This window comes from Ahaetulla prasina, chromosome 6 (genome assembly GCF_028640845.1).
Source record: "Ahaetulla prasina isolate Xishuangbanna chromosome 6, ASM2864084v1, whole genome shotgun sequence".
In the NCBI taxonomy this organism is placed as follows: domain Eukaryota; kingdom Metazoa; phylum Chordata; class Lepidosauria; order Squamata; family Colubridae; genus Ahaetulla; species Ahaetulla prasina.
This window is the reverse complement of record NC_080544.1, coordinates 21,672,459-21,692,669: the sequence shown is the minus strand read 5'-3', so window position 1 is coordinate 21,692,669 and position 20,211 is coordinate 21,672,459. Positions and strand designations below refer to the sequence as shown.

General features: G+C 41.8%; 1 protein-coding gene across 1 annotated transcript in view; it reads right to left on the bottom strand.

The window, feature by feature from the left end:
• Positions 1-20,211, bottom strand: part of COL13A1 (collagen type XIII alpha 1 chain) — a 154,052-nt gene that overhangs the window by 51,852 nt on the left and 81,989 nt on the right. Inside the window, exons 20-29 of the mRNA XM_058187686.1 lie at positions 19,401-19,454; positions 18,148-18,243; positions 16,359-16,427; positions 14,738-14,761; positions 12,481-12,534; positions 10,053-10,097; positions 7,107-7,196; positions 5,886-5,930; positions 5,618-5,659; positions 1,602-1,628 (exon numbers count right to left, since the gene is read on the bottom strand). Coding sequence (XP_058043669.1) covers positions 1,602-1,628; positions 5,618-5,659; positions 5,886-5,930; positions 7,107-7,196; positions 10,053-10,097; positions 12,481-12,534; positions 14,738-14,761; positions 16,359-16,427; positions 18,148-18,243; positions 19,401-19,454 — 546 coding nt within the window. The remainder of the gene's footprint in view (positions 1-1,601; positions 1,629-5,617; positions 5,660-5,885; positions 5,931-7,106; positions 7,197-10,052; positions 10,098-12,480; positions 12,535-14,737; positions 14,762-16,358; positions 16,428-18,147; positions 18,244-19,400; positions 19,455-20,211) is intronic.

Below are 20,211 nucleotides of genomic sequence, written 5' to 3'. Positions count from 1 at the left end.
ATGTATTTCTTCTATTTTCTTAATCTTTTTCTCAATTTTCCGTAATGATGCATACTTGAAAGGGGGCTAATACCGTGAATGTGAATGCGAACGTAGAAAAACAAAGGATGGTACATGCCAACATTCTCAATATAAAACAGGCTAGATCCGTGATGGCAAACCTATAACACAGGTGCCACAGGTAGCACACAGAACCTTCTCTGCGGGCCTGCTAGCCGTCACCCCAGCCCAGCTCTACTGCGCATGCGGGCATGTCTCCCAACAACCAGCTGGTCTTCGGGTCTCTACTGTGCATATGCGGGGATTGGGGGGGCATGCAGGGCATGCGTGCGCATATGCACAGTGGGTGGGGCACATGTGCAGGGGGCGCTTGCATTGCATTTTGGGGGTTTGCACGCGCATGCCTCCCCATGCCCCATTTTGGATTTGGAAAGCTTCCCGCACCAACCTGAAAGCCAAAATAAAGCATGGGGGGGCAGGGCACATGCGGGGCGGGTGCATGCATGGGGAACATGCACGCATACGTGGGGGCACTCACATTGCATCTTGAGGGCTTGGGCGCACGTGAATTTGTGCACACACGCGCACTTAGGACACTCGGCACCAAAATGGTTACCCATCACTGGGCTAGATGTTAGTCAGATCATCCTATTTGGTTGTTCCCAAGCTCTGGGTTGTTTTTGGATTCTAGCACTAGAAATCAAATGCCACTGTGCAACTATTAGACTATTTTCTCCCAAATGAATGTTCAATCAAAGGGGAGAAAAAGTGGAAATAAATCTGAAATGTATAACGGTAGTCTAAATCAGGGGTCTCCAACCTTGGCAACTTGAAGCCTGGTGGACTTCAACTCAAAGCTGGCTGGGGCATTCCGGGAGTTGAAGTCCACCAGGCTTCAAGTTGCCAAGGTTGGAGACCCCTGGTCGAAACACAGTTGCAAAGTTTCAGGAATTAAAAAGGCTTGATTGTGTGATAAATCTGTTGTGGAGATCATGGCCCTTTGTTCGAATATAATTGCCAGGGCTCCAGCAGATGAAGATTATGAAAATAAGACTCTAACACCCCCCTCCTCTTCCACTAATATACAGTGTAGAGGATTGACACATAATAGATCCAAAATCAGTGGTGGGTTGCCCCCGGTTCGGACTGGTTCTATAGAAACGGTAGTAAAACCGGCGGGAGGCTCCGCCCACAAACCCGGATGTCGTCATAGGTGATGTACACATGCGCAGAAGCTTGGCACATGCAAAGCAGGCGGGTACGCGCAATCCCATTGCAAACCGGTACTAAAGTAGAACCCACTCCTGGTTTAGATGTTTTACATTCTTACACACGCTATGCAGGGATATAACAAATACTTGAAAAAAAACCTCAAAGATGGACAATCCACAGCACTGTAGGCATTGTTGAATATCAACCCTCAAAAACCTTAGGAGGTTTCGCCAATGGCAAGAAATAGGGAGAAATACTTTTAGACAGTTACAGGTTGATTACTCCTGCTCCAAAATACGCAAAGCCATAATTTTTCTTTTAGAACAGCACACAAAGTATTTCCTCTAAGATAACTACTTGAATTCAATTTGATTATTTGCTTTTCTTACCTTAGGTCCCGGTAGGCCTTGAAGACCCTATAGTTGGAATTAAAGAAAAGAAAGTTGATATAATTTTATTTCAGCTTAAAATTCTAGCAGTACAAAGACACCCAGATTTTCTCTACTATTGTCAATCTTAATCTGTTTGGCCCAGTAACTCCTTTTCTCCACCAAATTTTTACTCCCACAAAAAAACCCCAGACTCAATTGCTTTATACAAGAGTCTTGGCAGTGGCACTCCCAAACTGGACCTTTGACTCACAAACAAGCAATTATAAATCATTTCCTCACATCCTGGACATAAATTGTTTTAACTCCTACCGTCACAACGAAGCTATAGAGCACTGCACATCAGAACAACTAGACACAAGAACAGTTTCTTCACGAATGTCATCACTCTGCTAAACAACTAATTCCCTCAACACTGTCAAAACTATTCACTAAGTCTGCACTACTATTACTATTAGTCTTTTCATCGTTCCTATCACCCATCTCCTCCTACTTATGACTGCATGACTGTAACTTCTTGTTACAGTCCTTACAATTTATATTGACTGTTTCCTAATATGATTTGATTGCTTATTTGTACCCTATGACTATCATTAAGTGTTGTACCTTATGATTCTTGATGAACATATCTTTTCTTTTATGTACACTGGGAGCATATGCACCAAGACAAATTCCTTGTGTGTCCAATAACACTTGGCCAATAAAATTCTATTCTATTCTATTCTATTCTATTCTATTCTATTCTATTCTATTCTATTCTATTCTATTCTATTCTATTCTATTCTAAATCTTTCCATTATCCTCAGGATATGCCCCAATTACTCACAGTTTTAGAACCTCTGCTCCATAGGTAGCCCTATAACAGTAATTGGGGCTGGAAAATCCATCACTATACGGTGCGGTTGTTGAGCATGATGTCATGTGACCATGCCTTTCGGCAATGACAATTCTGGCAGTCCTGATTGCCATTAAGTGAGGACTGTATGGGTTATTAAACAAAGGCTTAATATGACTGCGACCTTCAATTTCCTGTCGGCTTCCCCAGTAACTTTGCTTGTGGGAAGCTAGCAGAGATGATTGCAAATTACAATTAGGTGACTACTGGATACTGCAGTGGTCAGAAATGTGGGCTGGTTACCGAGCAACCAGATAATGATCATGTGACTGCAGGGGCACTGTCATGGCTACAAGTACAAGGGTCAGTACCACACACTCAGTGTTATTATATATTCAAAGTACTGTTGAACAAGTGATCATTATACAAGTACTCCCTGTACTGGCTAGCTAATATTTTGAGTCATAATATAGAGGAAACATCTGCATTATGTTTGCTTGCATGTCCACTCTTTATGGAAAATAACTGCATGGTTTCAATAATAAAGCGCTTTTGTTAATTGACCCTATTGACAAATCATTTAAAAGCATCTGAAATATATGAAACAAAACAGGGAATGTTCACTGTGATTTCTGTAATTCCCATATTGACAGATCCAAGGAACCAAGGAAGACATGAGAAATTACTTCAGAATAGTTTCTTTGTTGTTGCTCGCCTTTTAGATAAAATTCTTCCCAGACTAAAGCACTGATCTATATAATTATTAGGTATACCTTGTGAACTGCTAGGGAACATCCATCTTTGTGCTTTTCCTGCATACCAAAGATTTCAAGCTATGTTGTCTCTTTGTTCCTTGGGAAAGACCACCTCTCTCCTGCAACTCTGGACTACATTCTAACACGCACACGCACACACACGGATTCTACACTTATATTGTGTACGTCAGGCCTGAAAGCCATCTTTTGTGTTAGGCCTTCAGACCTGCCACATTTACTACTGTGGGAAACTGAGAGGGGGGGATTGTATGGAGTATGGGTGATATATATAGTCATAATAACATTTCTTTCTCAGAGAGTCAAGGACAACTTGCCCTGTACCTGGAAGGCTGGAGCTGGGAGTCATCTCCAGTTGGGATGATGTTTGATTGGATCATGTGATGGACTTGTGGGTGTTGGGCAGGGACTTGAACTTTTCTTTGGGTGGGGAAAACCTGGAAACTTTCAGATTCGGGTTTTCCCAGATATGCCAATATGACATCTCTAATAAAATGTAACTTTGAGGAAACTCAAGCCTCGGAGTTTTTTTTTTGTTGGGGATATTAGTTGGAACCTTACAGTTTACTCTGGAATTTCGTGGAGCTAAACATTTTGGTCACTGCCCCTCCCTGTTTTGAATATTTTCCATGCTCATAAACAGGATTCCCACTAATGCTTCTTGATCCTGTAGTGGTGTAAGCAATGATCAGTATGCCTTATTAATGTCCATGTGACCTCTCGCTCTGTGGATTGTATTGGCTGCCAGTTTGTTTCTGAATGCAATTCAAGTTACTGGTTATCATCTATAAAGCCCTCATGGCATAGGGCCATGATGGCGAACCTATGGCATGTGTGCCACAGGTGTTGTGTCTCGTCCGCTTTCACCGCAGCCGGGGCCTTCTTATCTGCTTCCGAACGCTGAGGAATGTCCTAGTATGCCTCCCAGCCCCAGCCCTGGCTCCATGCCCAGACAGGCTGAGGAGGAAGAAGTGCCTCCAGCCCCCAGCCCTGGCTCCATGCCCAGGCAAACGGAGCAACTAGACCCCTCCCCCTCCCCCACAGCATGTGAGCCTGAGGAAGGTCAACTGCCAACAGCTGCAGACTGGAGTGACCCTCGCTTCAGGAGAATTGATAGGCGGCGGCGACAGAAGGAAGGGAGGGGCAGGCCTGGATAAGTGCTGAGTCATGGAGCCACACCCCATGGCCTATATAAAGGATCTGCTTTCTGGCATTCTCTGAATCAGGCAAAGTCTAACATATCTTGCTGAAGTTACTTTCTGGTCTCCTGCCTGCCTTGAGAACTTTGCTAGGACTTTGGCAGAGCTGCAGAGGCACGCCTGATTTGGATTTCCCTGACCCGGCCGTCAGCGGAGGAGTGGGACACGACAACAGGTGGCATGCATCAGTGGGCATATGAGATCAGCTCCGGCACACATGTGCATGCCGGCCAGCTAATTTTTGGGCCTTCTGGGTCCACCAGAAATAGGGAAACAGGCTGTTTCCTGCCTCCGGAGGGCCTCTTGGGGGAGGGAGGAAAGCCATTTTCACCCTCTCCAGACTCCTAGAAAGGCTCTGGAGGTTGGGGAGAGCGAAAAACAGGCCTACCGTGCCATCGCGTGCCAGGAGCATAGGGGTTCACACGCGCATGTGTGGGGTCAAGGTGCATGGAATTATGGATGTGGGGACGCATGTATGCGACCCCCTCCCCCGCTCCTGGCACACAATGGCAAAAAGGTTAGCCATCACTGGCATAGGGCCTGGCTACTTGAGGGAACACGAATCTCTGGCTACTACGTCTGCTTATCTGCTGCAATCAGGAAGAACAAATACACTTTAGGTCCTAATGGTTAAGCAGGACTTAGAAAGTGTGACTTCTCTGTCATGGTTCCTGCCTTCTGGAATGATACCCCTGCGATCCAGATGGCTCCCACTGTGATGACATTCAGGAAGCTACAGAAGATCTGGCTATTCTCCACGCTAAAAGCTACAAAGGATAAACCGCACTGAGACAGTTGTAGTTCTAGTGATTATCAGTTATTGCTTCTTCAAAAACCAGCATTTTGGTTTAAGTCAATGTATTTGGTGGAGAATTTTGTCACAATAAAGAGATGGTATTAGGAAATATTTTAGAAAAAAAGGGAAAAAATGTTTATAGTCCACATTGTAGAAAAGACTTAAGAATGGTGCAGTGGCCTAGAAGTGGAGCTTTCGCCTCACAATCAGGAGGCTGTGAGTTCGATCCTATGTAGAGGCAGATATTTCTCTCTCTGGGAATAATGAGAATATATCTGCCAAACAAAACTCTGCATTGGCAACAGGAAGGGCATCTGGCCAGTAAACCCTCAGTTCCATTCAGCTGCCCAGACTCCACCCACAAGGGATTATGGGGTCATTAAAAGAGGATGATGATTGTAGAAAAGACTTACTGGGTTTCCAGGTGGACCTTGAGGCCCTGGTGGACCAGTTACCTAAAAGCCAAATAGAAAAGCAAATATCATTGCCATAATAATTCACTTTCATGCTCAGTAAATAAAAGCAGTAACCGGACCCCTTCCTCAAAATTATTATGTAGAAATTAAACCTATCATTGTGAAAATAGTAGTTGCGAAGAAGGGATGAAGAAAATTGAGCTATAGTTAGGAAAAGGAGGAGTTTGTCTAATGTTTTAAAAAATAATGTGGTTGGATCACTTACTGAAGCCCCAATATCTCCTTTTTCTCCAGGTTCTCCCTTCTCGCCCTGTTAATACAACAATGTTGTAATAAAAAAGAGCATCCATGCGAAGTTATTATAGAAGTGAAATTTCAAGACGGCCAAAAGTTCAGATGAAGACACATGTAGAAGTAAATAAAAATGCAATCACTAGGATACTTCTAGATCTAGAATAACACTAAATGCCTCACTGGCTATTATGATTAACTATCATTCTATCTAATTTGAGCAACATCTTTAAACTATAATGTATACCATATTTTTTGGAGTATAAGACGCACCTTAGTGTTTGGGGGGGAAAATAAGAAAAAAGCTGATTGGTGGGTGGATTGGCCTCCCAGAATATCCCCAATCAGCTGTTCCTAGAGATGAATTTTAGCAACAGGTTCCTTGGTTGTGAGCTCTGTGCCTTGCTTTTTTTGGGCTTTTTTTTCCTGCCTCTGAAAGCCTCTGAAAAAGCTGCAGAAAAAAAACCTCTGAAGCTCTGTTTGGGGGCTTTTTTTCTGAAGCTTCGTTTCTGATGCTTTTTTCAGTCTCTGAAACCTCGGTTTGAAAAGCTGGGCGGGGCTACATTCGGAATGTAAGATGTACCCAGATTTTCACTCTCTTTTTTTGGGGGGGAAAAGGAGCGTCTTATACTCTGAAAAATATGGTATATAGAAGGGAAGCACCAAATCTGAAATCTTGGGGGGGAAAAATCCAGTGACAATCACTTTCTAAACCTACTTTACCTCAGGGCTATTCTTCCCATGCCCCCTGTCCGTGTTTTGTTCCTTCTCAATGACTGCTTTGCAGTTGCTGCTTACAACTTGTCAAAGCTGACAGTCATGAGAAGTCTTTCGGTCCAGCAAGATCATGAAGCTAGGTAGAGATCTGGTCTTGACAGATCTTCGTTCAAAGGAATCCAGTCACAAATATGCTGAGTGACCTTAATTGGCTATCTGAACTTTAGCTAAGGAAGAAAATTCAAGGCATATTTGTTCTGCTCAAGGAATATTACTTTTATCTCTTAAATCAGGGGTCACCAACCTTGGCAACTTTAAGCCTGGAGGACTTCAACTCCCATTCTGGGAGTTGAAGTCCTCCAGGCTTAAAGTTACCAAGGTTGGAGACCCCTGTCTTACATGACTTATACTAGTTGACTTTCTTGATGGCAGTGGCAAAGGTGTTTTTTTTTTTTGAAAAATCATTTGGTGTGCTTACTGTAAATCCTGGAAGCCCAGCTGGACCCATGAGACCGGGAGGTCCAGGCACCCCTTGGTCACCTTTAACTCCATTTAGGCCATCAAGACCCTAGAGGGAAATAAAGATTTAAGGTGGAATTATGTGATGAGAAAAATACTCTAATTGCTTGTTTCTTTCAAATGGGAATAATATTTGTATATGAGCACAGCTATTGCATATCCCCCCCACCTACTTTTGTTCCTCTTTAATGATTCTTGGAATCATATGATTTTAGTGATTCTATTGAGTCACATGGGGGTTCTCTGTGAAGAAGTTAATTTCTTGATGTGTTTTTAACAATCTCTAGTTTAAAAGCACATTAGATGCAAAATAAGCAATTTTAGAAAAGAACCTCAACTGTATTACAGAATCCTTGATTCAACAGCCTAAGAAGCTATAGGAAGAAAGAATGTAGTTCAAAAATGTGTCAGCCCAGGTCTTTACAAACAAAGGTATAAAATGTTGAAGTTAGAAACTTTTTAATGGCCTTCTTTATAGACCTGAATTGGGTCACCTTAGTTTAGAGCAGGTTTTCTTTCTAAAAGTTATTGTTTGATAAGAAATGGTAGGAGAAACACTTAAAATGTAGACTCGAAAAGATTAAGACTTTTCCTCCCACCTTCATCTTGACTTAAACAAAGGATATTTTTTTTTGTTCTTTTACTATAGCCTTCAGTTGCTTGTCTCCCATGCAAAACTGTCTAGAAGTCAAGATGGTTTAAGGGAGGCGTGTCAAACTCAAGGCCCGGGGGCCAGATCTGCGTTTCAACTCCTTTCTTTGCATTTAACACAGTGATGGCTAGGAGCTCCCTCTGAACTAGAATCAGTTCCTGGCTTCTTTTTCCTTCCTACCCAAGCCAGGAAATACACGACCTTTCTATTTGTGGCAATGCCTTTGAAGGATTGATAACAAAAGAAAGGTCAAGAGTTTTTCAGTCCTACCTCTTACTTGGTCTAACAGAGAAATTTAGCAGAACTGGGAAAAAAAGAATGGAACTGGCAGAGAGAATGGCTAAAATAAGTGCTTTAAATCAAAGAAAAGAATGGATCCAGCTTCTTTTCTATTTGGAAACTGCTTTCTAGATTTCGCGCTTGAGGGAGGAACAGAAACAAAACATTGACTTTGAGATTTGCTGATGAGACAGGTTTGTTGTTATAGAAATGGCTAGTATATATTAAGTATGCAAAAGTAAAATGTTGATTTAAAATATTTTTATTCTGCTGCACTGAAAAGAATTGGATGTTAATGCTTTGCTTTCTTTTTTTCACCTTTATCCCACACTTCTCTATCTCTCCCTCTTCCCCCCCCTCTCTTCCACAGTTATACCCCCAGGGGTGGGCTCCTGGGGGTTCGGCAGGATTTGGGCAATCCTCTAGCCAAGGATCGCCAGGGTTTGCAGAACCCCCAAATGCTTCCCCTGGCTAGCCACACCCATCCCTCCCACCTACCCCTCCCCTCCCAGGAGTCTCCACATGGCCCGTTCATCATTCCAGGTAAGTACAGGGGCTGCGCAGAGGGTCTGGGAGGGCAAAAAACAGGCCTACCGGAAGTCCCAGAAGTCCGGAAATGGTCCTGTTTCTGGCCTCCGGAGGGCCTCCGGACCCCAGGGGAAACAGTTTTTGCCCTTCCAGAGGCTTGAGGAAAGCCTCCGGAGCGTGGGGAGGACCAAAAATGCCCACCATGGCCACACCCACCCAGCAACGCAGCAGTGAAACCATTGCTAAAGGATCTGAAGCCCACCCCTGCATACTCCCCTCTCCAATATTTTCATTTGTATTTTCATAAGTTTAATAAAATTATAATAAATATGACCAATTAAAAGCAAGCTAACAAAACTAGTCAGCGTTTCTCCACTTTGCTATTGAGCCTAACAAACAAAAGACAGACAAATTAAGGCCCATCCTTTCAGGTCAGGCAGCCCAGTGGAGACTGTCGAAGGCAGAGAGCAGGGCTAGATGAAGTGCCTGCCGAAGCACACATCAACCAATTGCGATGGAAGCATTTTTGTAGGCCACAATGAACTGTGATAAGTCGACTCTGCTTGCAACAGGGCAGAGAGGAAAACGTTATTTTTCATTTTGTGGGAGGGGGCACAACACTTGAATGGTGATTCAGGGCAGGCCGAGGATGATGTGCTCCAGAGGTGGGTTTCAGCAGGTTCTGACCAGTTCTGGAGAACCGGTAGCAGTAATTTTGAGTAGTTCGGAGAACCGGTAATAAAAATTCTGAGTGGCCTCCCAAGTCCCAGCTGATTGGGAGGAAATGGGGATTTTGCAGTATCCTTCCCCTGCCACACCCACCAAGCCACGCCCAAGCCATGCCACGCCCACAGAACCGGTAGTAAAAAAATTTGAAACCCACCACTGATATGAACTGCTCCCACCTCCCCAAACACTAAATGCCTGTTCTCATGCTGGAGGACCAAGCAAAAAGTATGGATCATGCCAAAAACTCTGTAAATTATGATACTATATGGAGTATGATAATCCCATATTCAATAACTACCTAAATACAGTATAGGCTAAATCAGGGGTGTGAAACTCAAGGCCCAGGGACTGGATCCGGCCTGTGGGGTACTTAGATCTGGCCTGCGGGGCCGCCTTGGAACCAGCGAAGGACTGACCCGCAGTGCTTCTGCCAGAGAAAACAGGCTCCCAAACTCCATTTTCGGCTGCCACGGCCTCCTGCAACCTGCAACTCTGTTTTCACTGGTGGAGGGTTGCAGGAGTCTGTGACAGCCAAAAACAGAGCTCAGGAACCGGTTTTCGCCACAGGCACCCCCCGACAGGAGTGACGCCGAGCTGGCATTAAATTAAATCTATTGAATAAAAATAATAAACAAATTAAATTAAAATTAAATTTCTTTGAGAATTTAATGTTGTATACAGGTATACCATGCCTGTTTCACATGTCTAGCTCCTTACCTTTTCTCCATTACGTCCTGGGGGACCCGGCAAGCCAATTTCACCCTGAGAGGAAAAATTGAAGTATATATATTATGAACCTCGGAACTTTGTAGATGAGATGTGAAGATAGAACACACACTTTTACTTGAAATTTGGCAAACAAAGAGGGGACAAGTTACGTTCAAGAAATTGTGGCTCGATTAGCACTAAAAGATGAATTGTAACCTAAATTTGTCAGGTTCCAAGAGTGAAAATAACGCTTGTTCTTTGGGTCTCTTAAGTTGTTCTTGATTTTGGATTGTTAACACAGGATAGAATCGTGTCAGCTATATCCTAAATTTCTGTTGCATAGGAAAATGAGGAACACACACATTTTACCCCCTTCTTTTTTTTTTTCTGGGCAAATTTTTTTTATTTTCCATAATAATTCCCACAATTTGATCAGTGTACAATACAATCACTTATCCAACAATCGATCCTATACTCAAATTATGCTCAATCAGGCCTGCTCGACTGCCACTCCCTCCCTTAATCCTTTCTACCCTTCTCATCCTTCTTCTACTTTCCCCACCATCCTTCTCCTCGCTTTCCTACTTCCCCTCCTCTTTCCCACATCTCACTACCATCCATTCTAACCCTCTATCTTCTCCTCCTTCTCCTCCTATCCTTTCTTCTCCTCCTTCTTTCCTACCTACCTACCTGCCTACCTACTTTCTTCCTTCTTTACTCCTCTTTCCTTACCCTTTCCTTCGGGAGTGGTTGCGAGCAGTCCTGACTTTACACCATTCCAACTTGTTTAATTCTACCATTATTCCTGTACAATGGCAATCAATCAATTTATAATGTTCCCCTTCCCCCCCCTTCCCCCCCTCCTCCCCCCCCCCCCCCGAGACTTCCCAGAACAGAATACAGGGTATTGTAACTAACAAACATAATCTAAAATATAACATAAAACATATTCCATTTCACACCATCACACTATCAATTCCCTTCTTTCTTAAACTCTAATACATAGCAATTCCTAACTTCACTCAAAAACTAATTGATATTTTTTAATCTGATACTTATTTTGAATATAATCGATCCACTTTCTCCATTCCAAAATATATTTTTCTTGTGTACAGTCTTTCAAGTAGGCAGAAATTTTTGCCATTTCTGCTAAATTTGATACTTTACTAATCCATTCTCCAATTGTAGGTAAGTCTTCTTTCTTCCAATATTGTGCAATCAATAATCTTGCAGCAGTTATTAAATTCAAAATCATTTGTCTCTATAACAGTGCAATCTGGAATTATTCCTAATAAAAGAACTGTGGAACAAACTTGATCTTCTTTTCAAAATGTTCTGCATAATCCACCATATTTTAATCCAAAAGGCTTTAACTTTTTTGCAAGTCCACCATATATGATAATAGGTAGCATCCTCACAATCACATCTCCAACATTTTGCTTTCACATTTGGATACATACATGACAGTTTTTTAGGATCTAAATGCCATCTATACAACATTTTATAAAATTTTCTCTTAAATTTTGTGCTTGCGTAAATTTAACATTCCTCACCCAAATTTTTCCCATGTTTCTAACATTATAGGTTGTTGAAAATTTTGTGCCCATTTTACCATACAATCTTTAACCAACTCCATTTCTGAATCAATTTCAACCAATACATTATATAATCTCTTTATATGCTGTTGACCTTGATCTTTTATTTGTTTTACCAAGTTATCATCACTTTGCCTTATACCAATTTTCTGATCTATTTTCCATCTAGATTGCAATTGTCCATACTGGAACCATGTATAATTTCTCCCTTCATCCCTCAATTTCTCCCTAGATTTTAACTGTAATTCCCCTTTTTCCATAGTCAAAAGCTCTTTGTAAGTGATAACCTCCATTTTTTGTAATATATTTATATTCTCTATCATATGTCTGGGGATAGTCCATATTGGTATTAAGAGATTCTTTCATAAAATCTTTCCAAATTATCCTGAAGTGCTTCCAAATTTAGTGATTTTGTATCTGCTGTATGTGCTGGACATTTTACCCCCTGTTGTGTCCCTGCTGTGGTCATCCATTCTAATCTTGTAAGCTATTCACAGTCATTTCTGTGATATAGGCAGCTGTATAAATCATATGAATAAATAATAAAAGAAGGTGGGTGGATAGCAGGACCAAAGAGAAACATCTGCTCCATTGGGAAATCTCCTATTAGCAAGTTGTCAATTCCATTTGCACCACAAAAGCTCTCGTAGTGTTTTCGTTGTAGTGCATTTTACAGTGCCATCCATCTCCAGATGATGGTTATCCACCTTTTGAACTGACAGACGAGAGGAACAGTATCTTCCTCTGCTTCTGTTTAATTTTCATTCATTCATTCAATTTTAATTAAGGAGATGGAAAGGGCTTTATCTTAGCTGACTGTTAAGAAAAGCTGATGGAGTTACCTTCTGTCCCGGTGGTCCAGCTGCCCCTGGGATGCCTGGAATACCAGGAGGTCCCTAATAAGGAAAAAAACCCTCATTGTTTAACAGTATATAAATATAATTCTTTATTTCCCTTTCTTTTTTTAATTGGTATTGTTATTTGGAATAAACAGTGTGTGTGTGTGTATATGCGCGCACACACGCGCACACAAAAAAATTGATTATATATACACCACATCCTCTCTCTCTCTCTCACACACACACATTTATATACTGTATATCTGCATCCTTTTTTACTTTTGGTACTGTCCATGGGCAATGGCAAATATTTTCCTGGGCTCCAAGATCACCACAGATGGGGACTGCAGCAAAGAAATTAAAAGACGCCTGCTCCTGGGGAGGAAAGCTATGGCAAATCTAGACAGCATACTAAAAAGCAGAGACATCACCCTGCCAACAAAAGTGTGTATAGTCCATAAGGCTATGGTTTTCCTGGTTGCCATGTATGGCTGTGAAAATTGGACCATAAGAAAGGTTGAACGCCAAGGAATTGAGGCCTTTGAACTCTGGTGCTGGAGAAGACTCCTGCGAGTCCCTTGGACTACAAGGTGAACAAACAAGTCAGTCCTAGAGGACATCTACCCTGATTGCTCTTTGGAAGGCCAGATCCTGAAGATGAAACTCAAATACTTTGGCCACCTAATGAGAAGTAAGGACTCACTGGAGAAGAGCCTAATGCTGGGAACGACTGAGGGCAAAAGAAGAATGGGACGGCAGAGAATGAGGTAGCTGTATGGAGTCACTGAAGCAGTCGGCGTGAGCTTAAATGGACTCCAGAGGATGGTAGAGGACAGGAAGGCCTGGAGGAACGTTGTCCATGGGGTTCCGATAGTTAGGACACGACTTCACAATTAACAACAACATATCTCTATCTATCTATCTATCTATCTATCTATCTATCTATCTATCTATCTATCTATCTATCTATCTATCTATCTATCTATCTATCTCATTATCTATATAATCAATTTCTTTCAAGCTCCTTAGAGTAGACAAATGTCAAATGGGGGCAGGGGGAATCAAAGCACAGTGAAAAAAAGGTTATTTTACTGAGTGGCTTTCTGACAGACTATTGATCACTCTTCAATACCCTAATTATCCTGGCAAATGAATAGAATGCCAACATTAATTTATCTACCAGTCCCAATTAAGTATCGGATGAACCTGTAAAATATAGGAGGAAGAACCTGACACCCCCACTGTGTTAATGTTGGTCAAACTGGCTGGGAATTATGGAAAGTGTTATCCAACATATCCATAAGATACCAAATTGGGGAAATTCAGGATACACGCCTGGTTTCCTCCTCTACTCTCATTGGCTAGTGTATTAATGAATCATGGGAGTAAGCTTTGCATATGGAGATGGCCATCTGAACTATAAAGAGTTCCTGCTGTTTCCTCTTAGTCACCCACAAACTATTTCTTCCTGGACTGCCTCTTTGTACTCCAAGACACTGACAAGGTGAGATGAAAAACTGATGCTTTGTTCCCTCTAATACAGGGGTGTCCAGACTTGGCAACTTTAAGACTTGTGGACCTCAACTTCCAGAATTCCTCAGCCAGTAAAGCCGTCTGAGGAATTCTGGAAGTTGAAGTTCACAAGTCTTAAAGTTGCCAAGTTTGGACACCCCTGCTCTAATAGGAGGACGGATCCTGCATATACCCTCTTGGTAACTACTGTAGATGCTACAGTTGATTTTTGGGAGGGGAAGAACTTCAGTGGCAGTGCTACATCCCACCAAGAGACAAGAAGATAGCTATCAACAGATACTTCTCCCAGCTTCACCTGCTAGGATAAAATTCTGAAATGAAGAACAATGAAAGCTTATATATCTACCCTGTTTCCCCAAAAATAAGACCCAACAGGAAAATAAGTCCTAGCATAATTTTTCAGGATGCTCGTAATATAAGGCCTACCCCCCAAAATAAACCCCAGTTAAGATTATCAGCCAGATGGGTGCATTTAGTACCGTATTTCCTCAAAAATAAGATCTAACCAGAAAATAAGGCCTAATGTGTCTTTTGGAGCAAAAATTAATATAAGACCTGGTCTTATTTTCAGGGAAATACAGTAACCCATAACTATAGGAAAGGGTGAGTTCTTCATTTATCCATGTATAGCATTTATAACACATCTGTCAGGATTGCTAGCCTGTTCTCCTATTTAACTGAGCTTTTATTAAGAACCCACAGCTTATAGAAAAGAAGATTAACTCACCATGAGGGCCAAAGTTCGTATCTCCTGAATGAAAGAACAATTATGTGTTAAACATTATCTGTACCTATATGTCTATCAAAGATGCTACAGTGTGATAGGTAAGGTATGATTCAAATAATTTCAAGTAATATATTTTTTCCAGACAATCAACCTGCTCGTTAATGCACAGGTGTCTTTCCATCTGTGCCTTCCAATACCTATTTCAGCAGATTAGGGGTTTACTTTGGAATGATATGAGAAGTAATATAATTAGCTAGTGCCATTCGGTCTATAACAGTAGTCTAGACCAGGGTGTCAAACTCAATTTCATTGAGGGCTGAATCAGGATTGTGTTTGACCTCGGGGGGGTCGGGATGGGCATGGCCAGAGTGGGCGCCATGGCCAGCTCAATGTCACTTGTGCTGGGGGCACCTGTGGTGGCCAAGTGCTAAGGCAGGACTTCCCTCAGACCCTCCCTTACTGTCATTATAATCTCCTTCCTTCCTTCCTTCCTTCCTTCCTTCCTTCCTTCCTTCCTTCCTTCCTTCCCTTCTTTCCTTATTTTTTCTTCCTTGCCCTCTTCCCATCTTCCCTTTTTCTTTGTCTTTCCTCTTTCCGTCTCTCCTTTCCTGTCCCTTCTTGCATGCTCAAATGCAAAAGGGGAAACATTTCTCCTTTTGTTTTGTTTTTAGTTTGTTCTGCTAGCCCTCTGCCAGCGAAAATGGAGGTCGGGGGGTGGGGTCACGCGCGGCTCCCTGGGCTCTGTTTTTGGCCATGACGGCCACCTGCAGCCCTCTGCCAGTGAAAATGGAGCCCCTGAGCTTCCTTTTTGCTGGCAGAGGGTTGCAGGAGGCCGTTGCGGTGAAAACAGGGCCTGAGGGGGCCACGCGCAGCCCTCCTGAGCTCTCTTTTTACTGGCAGAGGCACCGCAGGCCAGATTTAAGCACCCCGTGAGCCAGATCTGGCCTGCGGGCCTTGAGTTTGACACCTCTGGTCTAGACCCATATATTCAACACTACCATTGTTATTTATGTTTCTAGAAAAATGAAGAGTAAAACAGAATAAATAATGGATGTGATTTAATCATATGCTACAGCACATGTTATATGTAACCCCACACCCCTCCAGTTATTCTGCATGTAAGCAAAGAGGAAAGAAGAAAAGGACTGTAAGAAAGAGGAAGAAGAGGAAAAAAGCATTATAGGAAGAGCAAAGGACTGCAGGAAAGAGAAGACAAAGGAAAGAGAAGAAGATAAAGGAAACAGAAGAAGAGGACAGCCAGCAGCAAGATGGATGGACTCAGTTACATTGGCAATGAGTGTACACCATTGGGAGACCTCAAACAACAGGTAAGAAGTACACATCATCATAGAGCAGGGGTCTTGATAGCTTTAAGACTTGTGGACTTCAACTCCTAGAATTCCTCAGCCAGCTTTGCTGGGAGTTGAAGTCTACAAGTCTTAAAGCTGCCAAGGTTGGAGACCCCTGTCATAGAGAATATCTATGTGGTTGCTAGCAGCCCAAAATGACTTGATGGCATATGATCAACCAATCAATAGCAAATGGCTACAATTAATAAAAAGGTTGACAGAATCATTACCATGATAACCTGGTGTCTATGGTATATCTGCTATTTCTTTACCTGTAAAGCTTCATTGATATTTCCATTGTAGTCTACCATTTCACTCTTCCCTGGTTCACCCTTGGGGCCCTAAAAGAAGGTATATATGGTTAGGAACAGGTGTTCTGGACTAATACGACCGTACTAATAAAGTATGTGTGTCCATGGAAATCTGTTCTGTGAGAAAATTGTTACTCTTGTCACGCACAAAGCAGCTGGCTTCATAAATCCTGCTTGGTTAAAGTGCAATTGGTTGGATTTTAGGGACTTTGATACATGAATTCAGCCCACATGATATAGGAATGGCAGTTTAGTCCTCAGAAATATTTGGAAGAATTTAATATTTTCCATTTCTATAGAGCAAAGGTGAGAAGCAATGGTCCTTTATGACTTGTGGACTACAACTCCCAGAATTCCTGAGTCAGCATGACTGGCTCAGGAATTTTGGAAGTTGACGTCAACAAGTTATAAAAGGACCATCATTCCCAACTCCTGAAATATAGAAAGATTATCAAGCTGTCCTTGAATCCATTTTTGTCACACAAACTACTTAAGGGATTTATATATATATTTATTTAAAATAATATATACTTGGAGCAAGCTTATTTGAAGGATGTTTTTCAAAGGAGTTTTCAATCCAGAAAAGAAGAGCACCAGGTATGTGTCTTATTGCTGCCACCTTTTCAACATCCATGGAGAAATATTTGATTAATTAAGCATGCAATGGAATTGTCAATAGGTGGTATGAAAATAAACTGTTTTAAGATATGCGGATGATATTGTATTCTGGCAGAAAAAGAATGGAATCAGACACTTCTAACCGAGGAAACAAAAACAAGCCAAAAATAAGAACTATGTTTTAATACCAAAAACGTAAAACGATGATAATCTCAAGGTAAAAAGTTTTCCCCAAAATTACAAAAAGTTCAGTGATACTTCTTTTCAGCAAGACAAGAATTTTGTCTATTTTGCATCCAACAGCTGGCAAAATGGAGCATGTGGGAACTGACATCTGCTTGCTGGAGGCTATTTTCATATTAATTTTACTTGTATTATTGAAACATAAATTTATATACCGGTAATAATTGAATTACTGTAATGGGATCTGATTTTTAACTACACATTGTCATAGGTCTTTGGAAATTATGTTGCTTTAAAATATAATGGATTCATACGTAATCATGAGGGAGCAGACAGATTGAGTAGATGTTCCTTCTACTTTCCTATTGGCCACTTGGGGAACAATTGGAAAGCACTGATTGGACTCTCTATATGCTGTGTTCTGAGCTTGGAATTAGGGAAGATGATTGTGGGCCTGTTTATAAATATATTTTTGAGGGATTGTGGGATGGAGGCACCTGTGCCATGGAACTGCCTTAAGTCTCTCTCCACATTAATATATCATCATGTAAAACTGCATGAACATGAACTGTGTGTTACTCAGACACGGTATTCAGCAGGTTCTGACCAGTTCTGGAGAACCGGTAGCGGAAATTTTGAGTAGTTCGGAGAACTGGTAGTAAAAATTCTGACTGGCCCTGCCCCCATCTATTCTCTGCCTCCCAAGTCCCAGCTGATCAGGAGGAAATGGGGATTTTACAGTATCCTTCCCCTGGAGTGGGGAGGGAATGGAGATTTTACAGTACCCTTCCCCTGCCATGCCCACCAAGCCACACCCACCAAGCCATGCCATGCCCACCAAGCCACACCCACAGAACTGGTAGTAAAAAACTTTTGAAACCCCCCACTGTACTACTGTATATATCATTTCTAGCCCACTTCTGAACCCTTTCCCCACTACATTTATCACCTTTGGTCCTGGAGGCCCTGGCAATCCTGGGGTTCCTGGTATTCCTGGTTCTCCTTTGCCACCTCCAAGTGCATTGCTAGAATCTCCTTTTTCACCCTTCAGAGAATTTAACAAAATGAGCAATGAACAATGATATTAATGAGCTTTATTTTGCATATTTGAGGGCATATTTCTGCTGCCTGCAGAAATGATGGAATTGCAATTCAGGGGACTCCAGAAGTCTCAGCGCATTTGGAGAATGCAGGTAGTCCTCGACTTATGGCCACAATTGAGCCCAACATTTCTGTTGCTAAATGAGACAGCTGTTAAGTGAGTTTTGTCACGTTTTACGATCTTTCTTGACACAGCCGTTAAGCCAATCACTGCCGTTGTTAAGTGAGTATCACTGTTGTTAAGGGGATCAGGCCTGCTTCCCCCACTGACTTTGCTTGTCAGGAGGTTGCAAAGGGTGATCACGTGACCCTGCAACCATCACAAATGTCATTTGCCAAGCGTCCAAATTTTAATCATGTGACCACGGGGATGCTGCAACGGTCATATATGCAAAAAACGATGGTAAGTTACTTTTTTTTCATCCCGTTGTAATTTTGAACGGTCACTAAACAAATGGTTGTAAGTTGAGGACTACCTGTATCAAATTGGTAGCAACTTGATGTTACTTAGTTGATCAGTAACATCAAAGACATTCCAGGCAAACTCTGAGCGCCTGTCCTTTGATTAACCAAAACAATCCCAGCAATTTATGGTGACATAAGGTTTGGATATGTGGTTTGTTTTCTGAGAAAATGTGTGCTTTAAGTCTTTAAATCCTTTGGTTTTTATTTAGCCACTGGACAAAAGATGGATCATTAAAACCGATCAGTTGGCAAATATTCATAAATGGAAATGTATACTTGGGAGACTTTAAGTTGAAATAAAGTCAGTCCCAGGATAGATAGATAGATAGATAGAAAGATAGATAGATAGATAGATGATAGAAAAGATAGACTTCTTTATTGGCCAAGTGTGAGTGGATACACAAGGAATTTGTCTTGGTGCATATGTTTTCAGTGTACATAAAAGAAAAGATATGTTCATCAAGAATCATGAGGTATAACACTTAATGATAGTCATAGGATACAAATAAGCAATATCTATCTATCTATCTATCTATCTATCTATCTATCTATCTATCTATCTATCTATCTATCTATCTATTCAATTAAATAAAATATGCCACTCTCCTTATTTCCCACTTAGATAACAAAACAAACCTTTTGCCCCATGGCTCCAGAAGGTCCTGGATCACCAGGTTTCCCTTTCTCACCCTGTTGAAGAAAAACCAGTAAGATCAGATGCAAGATGTTATGGTTTATTTGATCTTGTAATGGGGATTTGGACAAAGAGCATAATATAACATCCTCTTCATAGCTTACTTTGAAGCTTTCATCTGCAAGAAAATCCAGATTTTCATAATAAATCCAACCTGGATTTCTCACCAAAACTATTCTCTCTTTTTTTTCCCTGGAGAGATTGGGCATCTGTGATGGGAAAGGAGGAAGATGATATCCCATTCAACATGATGTCATTGTACAAATGATGCAAATTATATATTGGTAGTCCTCGACTTACAATCATTTGTTAAGTGACTGTTCAAAGTTATGAAAACACTAGCAAAAGTGATTTACAACCTGTTGGACCATTCCCACAATCATCTGATCAATAGTTGGGTGTTAGCATTAGGATTACATTTAGCCTGAGCCAGTGGTAAAATCTGAACCGGTTTGCCACCAGTTTGCTGGCCGTGCTTGCATGCTGCACGCCAAGCTCACGCTGCATGCACACACATGTGTGCCATGTGCCAAATGCATGCTGTGCATGCATATGAGGTCTAAACCCCAAAGTGCGCTGTGCACGCACGCATGCACATTATGCGCCAAAAGGGAAGGTAAGTAGAGCAGCGAAGGGGGGGGATCAGCTGTGCCGCGCAATTTAGATTCACTAGAAAGCAGGATTCCCTGCTTTCTAGCGATTTTAAATTGCCTGGCACAGCTGATAGTTGGAAATACCGGTTCAGGCGAGCCG